Source organism: Sinohyriopsis cumingii, unplaced genomic scaffold (assembly GCF_028554795.1).
Source record: "Sinohyriopsis cumingii isolate HCF-2022 unplaced genomic scaffold, ASM2855479v2 utg000160l, whole genome shotgun sequence".
Classification (NCBI taxonomy): Eukaryota; Metazoa; Mollusca; class Bivalvia; order Unionida; family Unionidae; genus Sinohyriopsis; species Sinohyriopsis cumingii.
The window spans coordinates 11,095,268-11,103,605 of record NW_028315873.1 but is presented as its reverse complement, the minus strand read 5'-3'; the positions used below and the strand labels follow the sequence as shown (position 1 = coordinate 11,103,605).

Below are 8,338 nucleotides of genomic sequence, written 5' to 3'. Positions count from 1 at the left end.
ATTGGTGTATTTTCCAAATGTTTAGCATCTTGACATGTACATAAAGAAAATCTATACATATGGTCTACCAAGTTTAATTCAACCTGCTACTATGGTATCATTGTGCTTAAATTTTGTGGAGAAAATGAGATGGCTGGATACCAAGCAGAAAGTTTTAATAATGATCTACTTGTATACTAGCCACAACTGACCACATTGTTACTGAATACTTGCATCGTTATGACCACCAGCAATGAAAACAAGAACTGTTATCCATCAAGAATCTGAAGCATCAATGAAAAACCACCAATACATTTGGACTTCGATCACCCAAAATTACTTTTTAATTAGGCATGTATAGTATCATTTCTATGCAGAACTAACTGGAAGATTGGGTGAATAATGATCTATTACTCACCAACTTGTTGGTTTCAAGATAATTTTCTTATTTTTTGTTCAGTAACTTTAACTTTCTTTCCATATATTGCATTTATTACATAGTTCTGAGTTTTCTTTTAGACTCACAGCAATTTAAAAAATTAGTTCCAAGTTTTCAACTCACAGCAATTTAAAAAATTAGTTCCAAGTTTTCAACTCACAGCAATTTAAAAAATTAGTTCCAAGTTTTCGACTCACAGCAATTTAAAAAATTAAGGCAACTCAGGTTATGAAACTTGTTCATTTAAAGGGTGACACATACTTCAGTTTTTTTTACGTTAATGCCAGTGTTATTTTAAGTTGTGCACTTCTTCCATTCCAAATTTAAAGTGCCATCAATCTGATTTTCCATAAAATTTAGAGAAGATGCATTCCAAAACATCGGAATTATCTATTGGAACTGGACTTGGAATGATTACATGTTGGATTTAAAATCTCCAATAGAGACTCCATTACACATAAGCATTCGTTTCTGTTCCTTCAACCAGTTAACACAAGGCAACTAATGGGAAATCTGCCTCTCGCTGATTCTGTGCATGTTGGTCATCTTGAGTTAATTTGATGAAGATAAGTACATGTTGTTATAATGGCTTTTGACCAACAGAAACGTGTCCACGACAGCAACATTTGTAATGATTGAATAAACGGAATTTCACTAGTCTTTTAACATTTTTTTATTAGCTTGCTGAGAGAAAAAAAACAGAACTTACCTCTAAGGGGTCAATTATTTCTGAAGGCTTTGCTTTCTCAAACAAATACTGACCCCTTCCCCAGTCGAAAACATGTCTCACCACCATTACTGTCACAATACATTTGTTTCTTTCCGCAGCGCATATTGCATCAGATCCGAATTATGCAAACCAAATGTCAAAAGACTAAAATTAATGTGGCTGCAGAATTTAAACTTTCATTTTGTAAGATTTATTCAGAAATCTACTAGTTTTTTTATGATAAAGAAAATAAAGACACCGATTTTCACTTTGTTTGTGATTAGTCAATCTACAAAATTAATGTAGGGTTACATAGTAGGTTTACCCTTATCTATTTATAGATGACCAATGACAACGTTTTATAGCCTGTGTCTGTTTGATGTAATTGAAAAGGAATTCAGATTGACAGACAAAAAGTAAGATGTGCATAAAATATGAATTTGATGACTGGACATCCAAAATTTATATTTTTGATTACATTTAGATAGCACTTTTAGATAGACCTCCTGAACCAGTCCTTTTCAACCACATATAAAAAGAACTTTATTGAATAAACAGCCTGGGACAGAAGCAATTTTTAAACCAAACTACCCTGGCATATGTATTTTTAAATGTGCCACCCAGGTCTCCTGTACCTATGTTTTAATGGAACAGTCTTTAAGACCAACTAGAACCTGGGATGAAAATGTTTCAAATTTCTGGGCTGACCCTCAGCAATATAGGATTTACAATCAAACATGCTAACAGTTGGACAAACACAGACTTCCTAATGACAGACAACTGCGTATGTTTCAGTCATCGACAAAAGGACAGTCATCATGAAATATATCTTGCAAACTATTGGGTAATGATCCAGAAATAAAAATATAATTTTCATTTTCATGAATTTTCTTGATGGTGGCGATAACTGATAGGGTCAGAAAGAGGATATTTAAGTTTCTTATTTTCAGAGCGATATGTATAATTTACATGATTCACTATTAGAATTCAATGCAAAAATCTACTGTGAGCATCCAGAATAAATTTTTAAGCACTTTTGTTAAAAGCATCCATTCAGTTTAATTGCTGAGCATATTTAAGAATGCTCCTGACTTTTCCTAACACCATAATTGTAACACAGCTCCATGTCAATCTAATCTTCAGAGATAGAACAAATAAGAATGAGATGAAGGTAAAAGTGTCTGTATAAAATTGCCCTCTTAGGTCTTCATTTCCAGGAACAGACCAAAATATATATTTAAACTGATGAAGGAACATTTTCGCTGTAAATAGGTGAAGAAAACTGTATGTAAATACAATTTTTGTGATACTGTCTTTATTCAATATATTAATAATTCAAAATACATCATAAAAGTAATTTGTGGTCATAAATATAATAATCATGTATTACAAAAAAGGACTGTTTGCAACTTTTAAAACTGACTTATAACTATGAATATATATATTCCTTGGCAAAAAGTAATTTGAATAAGCACTCACTCAGTACCATATTAAAAGAGTCAATGAAACTGCTAAATGCATGATTAAATAGCAAATTATATATTCTGGATTGAACTTTGAAAATCCATATTGATATCATAACTTAATCTACATTGTGCCAAATTGTCAAATCCAGTTTCTCATTTTGGAAAACAAAGAACTTTTGTCCAGCAACCAGTACATTTTACATTGTTATCTGGAAGCCATGTTTGTGGTGTAAAAGAAAGAAGTAATTAAACACAGAAAATCCTAATTTCATTTACTTTATATTTATACTCTTTCATCCTGTGACATGTTTTGATGGGTTGTGTAATTAAATAGAATTCATGTAGTAATAAAGAAAACTGAATGTAGCACCAAATGACTTTAACCGAATCCAAGCTGTATTTTTATTCCTCCATTGCTTCAATTATGATACTGTTTTGTGTTGATATGGCACTCATAAAAGTCATCAAAGTTAAGGCTTCTAAACTTTGTTGTTCTGACAGACTTTGCAAGTTTTTATCGCTTAACACAGTCATCATATTGAGTGAATCGTTCAATTATTCAATGCAACCATTACCTAACTGGCAAAAGAAAGAAGTGATATGTCTATTGTACAATCAAAGTGATGCTGTAGATCATTTGACCCTGACCCAAAAGGTTTAGTAAATATGTCATTAAATGAATTGGCTTAGCTTCATTCTTCCCATTTAAAACAAATTCCACCAAGGAAATATAAGTAGATGAAAAAAAACTGTAACCAAAACCTCAATACATATTTTCTGTCACTATAACTTTGATCCCATGTGACACATAATGGATTTTCTTGGCTTCTGGTTCATCCAGAGTATTAAGAAGATCCATTTGTAACCAAAACCTTATTGCAAATTTTCTGTGATGGTTAATTTGACCATCTAGGTCATATGGAAATGTCAGCATGTCATAGAATGAACTGTATTTGCTTCAAGCCAAAAAATGCTAAGATTTTTTTTAAAAAGGATTTTAGGACATATAAGCAAATGAAGAATTTAAAAAAAAAACTAAAATGCAAATTGTATACAGGGTCATAACGATTTATGCAAAGTATGACAAAAATCAATTAAGAGATTTTAGAAATATAAATAAATTAAAAACTTCAATTAAAAGCCTAACTATTGATGCCACCACTGTGAAGGAGACTGCTATATTTCACATCTCACTAGAGTGGCACCCAGACAATTAAAGCTTGTGCTTTTTTAATGTTTTAATCACAAGATCTGACCATAAAAAGCCCAATTTGTTAAATATGGAATGAATTTCAAGCAATACACCCCTATAGTGATGGATTGTTCGCTTGTTATCAAATGACATCACATAAAATAGCAAAATAAGCCAAAATCCAAGGAGTTAGTGCCATCAATTGACCCTAACTAATCAATTTTACCAATAATTTTAGAGAAATGGGGGGAGGTGGCAGTAAATTTAAGTGGATAAAGTGATTTTTCTTCTCATACTGTTCTATAAAAAGTCATGAAATATTAATAATGGAAGATCATCTCTATATCCACCTGTAATATTGACTTAAATCTAGGGTGTGCATGAACATATGGATTGACTTGCAAATGAATGCCAAAGCAACAATTATTTCCAGCTTTCACCAAGGTGAGTTACAATTTAATCAAACAAAAGAAGAAAAAGCTTTTGTACAAGTCACTTTTAGCCCAATATTTGAGATACCTTTATATAACAGCTGATAAATAAATATTAACATGGTTTTCACAGGAAACTGTCTTGCAAAGGAAATCCCATTGTAAATAATTTGAAAATTCTTTAACATGAAATTTAGCATAGAACCCTAACATGTACTATGCCAATACTATAACACCAACTATGTAAACAAAATAATCCACATGTGCAAAACACAGGCTTAATAAAATGTATTGTTTGTTGATATTGGTCGCTTGCTAAGGAAAATATTTTGAGTCAATCAAATAGTATAATAATCTTTTAGCAAATAAACATCAGTCTCACATAACAGTACTATTACAAGTTCAACTATGTAGTGCAGATATTGTAACTCAAATAACAGGAATGTCATAAATTCAACTCTGTTGTGTATACTGACAGATACTGCACATTGTGTATCAGTAACAGGTACAATATGTAGTGTATGCAGTATCCATTAGTGTTTTAAGCTCATATTTTCTAATTCATACTAACATACTATATAAATATAAATATGGAATCATAATTTGCATCCAAAATGAATGAAAATAATCTGCATCTCAAATTTTGACAGAATTTCTTTGGAACTGCTTTGAAAGTAAAAAAAGCCAATTGTTATGTACATAAATTGATTTTAGAAATCTGATGCACATACATTTGTATACAGGAAAAATGTCTGTAAAATAAAAGATAGAACAAACATTGACAATTACATTCAATCATAGCAAATATTTATCCAAAACTGAAAATTAAGCTTTGGATCACTGAGCAAATAAAACAAAACAGTCTAAGATGGTTAATCAGAAGTTCTGATTATGAAAAGGAAATTTCAGAAAGTGATTTGTTAATATTGTCCCATGTGAGCACATATACTTTATCTAAAAGTTTTTTCTAAAACTGGTTCCACTAGTAGCTAAATATCACAGAATTGGTACATCTCAACTAAGTGGATCAGCAAAAATATCATCATCATCACCAATAGGGGATTTAACTTTCTGTGTTGTTGTGGCCACTGGTGTTGTCTTCTTCTCCTTCTTCTCCTTAGACTTTGGTGGGGTTAATGCTTCAGCAAAAATGTCATCTGAAACGAATAAATGGTAGCAACAATAAAAATGATGAAATTCTCTTGTAGTTAATGGTTACACCTTAAATGAGTGGACACTGGGAACCAACAGTTTAAAGTAATATTTATAAAGAATAAAGTCTACAATTCTTATCTTAATACCATTTTAAAATATTGCCAACAAAATTTGTGAGAAATGAAATGGTATTCATCTAGTAACGGTGAAGTTACCATTACACTAGCAGAAGGATATTATCCATCTAGGGTCTGGACATTGTTGCCCCATTAAGGTTTTTATTAAAACACATATTTAATTAGCTATACAAAGGAAATGTGTTAGTTTAACAGTGAACTAAAAACAAACATGTAAAGTAAATGTTTTTGATAATAACTGGATATAAAAATTTAGTTCATAGCATAAAAATCTAATTGTGTAAAATTGCTATAAGTTAGTTTCAGTTTTCTTGAACAATAAGCATGTATGTATCGTATTAAAGATAACATCAGAATAATCAGTTCCATGTGAGTCAAGCCAATCATGGCGAAACTAGATATAAGTTTGACAGAATCATTAAATGAGTCAATTTTTGTAATATAACTCAAATTTAAAACAAAAATTCAAGATGAATGTATGTATGTATGTATGTATGTATGTATGCCTGTGTGTATGTATGTATGTATGCCTGTATGTATGTATGTATGTATGTATGTATGCCTGTATGTATGCCTGTATGTATGTATGTATGCCTGTATGTATGTATGCCTGTATGTATGTATGTATGCCTGTATGCCTGTATGTATGTCTGTTTGTATGTATGTATGCCTGTATGTATGTATGTATGTATGCCTGTATGTATGCCTGTATGTATGTATGCCTGTGTGTATGTATGTATGTATGCATGCCTGTGTGTATGTATGTATGTATGTATGCCTGTGTGTATGTATGTATGTATGTATGTATGCCTGTATGTATGTATGTAGGTATGTATGTATGTATGTATGCCTGTATGTATGCCTGTATGTATGTATGTATGTATGTATGTATGCCTGTATGTATGCCTGTATGTATGTATGTAGGTATGTATGTAGGTATGTATGCCTGTATGTATGCCTGTGTGTATGTATGTATGTATGTATGCCTGTATGTATGTATGTATGTATGTATGCCTGTATGTATGCCTGTATGTATGTATGCCTGTATGTATGTATGTATGTAGGGTTACAAAATCACTAAATTGTGCCAAATAAAAGTAAAGTTCTAAAAATGTAAACATAAACTAAAAAAAACTTTTTAGAATAAAAGCCCTCCAAATAAAGGTAAATATGCAGTAATAAAAAGATAAAATGTTAAAAAGTAAATGTGTTGAAATTTCTGTTAAAAATATTATTAACAAAGAAATGTAATTACTTGGATGCAAAACCATCTACTTAGAGAAGAAACAATGTGACTTCATTTCCAAATCAAACATTTTAATAAAGACTGCCCACATTAATGTGATCCAAAGATCATTCATTAGTTAGAAAGTAGGGAAAGAAAAAAAAAGATGTCCACATAACTGAGCTGTAACAGTCTGAAAAGCTGTTTGCTAATCTGAGCTTTGAAAAGGTGAAAAAAAAGTGATTCAAATTATTGGAGATTATCACAAGTATCCAATAACTGTAAAATGATCTTAAGTCTTAGGTAGATTATTTGATAACTGACTGTTACTAATAACAACTACAATTAAAATCAACTGATGACAAAAGTATGAAGATAAAAATTATATGCTTGACTGTGACCCTGACTATATTGTAGTCAAAACTACTATTGTTTTAGTGGTTACCACACAAGACTGAGTATCTCTGATTATTTTGGTAGGATTCGTTGGGACTACATGGTTAGCATGCATGACTTTAACAAAGAATTTAGTTTTCTACTGGGGTCAATCCCGAAAGACAAACCTATGTCATCCTTGAATATGGTCTTTTTAGGGGCAGAACTGGTTGTTTTCTTTTTCTTCTTCTCCTTTGGTTTTGCTGCTGGAACATCAGCAAAAATGTCTGTATCATCCTAAGAGAAATGAAAAAGATGGCAATTCAGGTCAATTTTGTTTGATAAATGGCTTAAAAAAACCCAATTAAATATTACCATTTACTGGGCAATATCATGATGCAGACATGCCATATGCCCACTTAAATTAAAAAAGATGGAGATCTGCTCTATGCTATTTCAACTTGGTTATGTTATATACTTGGATATCTAAAATAAACAGGAGACCCAAAACAGTATATTATAAACTTGCCCTGTCAACTAGGAAGATATGGATGAATTTAACTTAAAGAACAGAAACCATTCTTGTTTCAAAGACTTACCATGATCTCTGCCTTTTAGAATCGGTATGTTTCCTAAATACCCAAAGTCTACCTCTTCAAAAACATTGGTCAAAGTATGTTGTCTATGTAACAAAAGTTAATTTGTCAAAGAACATGTTTTAGTCACAGTGACCAAGCCTTTAATCCCAAACTCAAATGGAATCTTTCTAACCCAGCATGTAAGTCATCCATAAACTTTGGTTAAGATACATTGTCTGAAACTGAGTTTATTTTGCCCCCCACCCCCCCTTTTTCTTTCTTCAGTCACAGCAAAACTGACCTTTCACCCTCTGACCCCAAATTAATAGGGTTCTTTCTTATCTCATGTGAAAACCACAAATATAGTTTGGTGCTGATATGCCGTGCAAAATTAATGTTATTGTGAAGGAACCACATTATAATTCAAATAGTGACCTTGAACTTTAACTTTCTGGCTGAAAGATTGATTTGTTGTTTCCTTAATTTAAGATTGAGCAAATACAAAGTGTGATTACTGTAGATTATGTAAAATGCAAGTTACAGTGCAGAAATCTATTTTAATGAGTCAGTGACTTTGACCTTGTACTTCTTAAACCCCAAAGCAATAGGGTTCTTTCTGACACTAAATGCAAGCCATCCACAAAGTCTGATA

General features: G+C 31.6%; 1 protein-coding gene across 4 annotated transcripts in view; it reads right to left on the bottom strand.

Moving 5' to 3' along the window:
- Nucleotides 1-2,425: 2,425 nt before the first annotated feature.
- Nucleotides 2,426-8,338, bottom strand: part of LOC149774772 (uncharacterized) — a 111,832-nt gene continuing 105,919 nt past the window's right edge. For all 4 annotated transcript variants that reach the window (XM_089944855.1, XM_089944858.1, XM_089944859.1 and 1 more), the window contains 2 exons: nt 7,297-7,405; nt 2,426-5,373 (listed from right to left, as the gene is read on the bottom strand). In XM_089944855.1, coding sequence (XP_089800981.1) covers nt 5,231-5,373; nt 7,297-7,405 — 252 coding nt within the window. In that variant the 3' untranslated portion in view covers nt 2,426-5,230. The remainder of the gene's footprint in view (nt 5,374-7,296; nt 7,406-8,338) is intronic.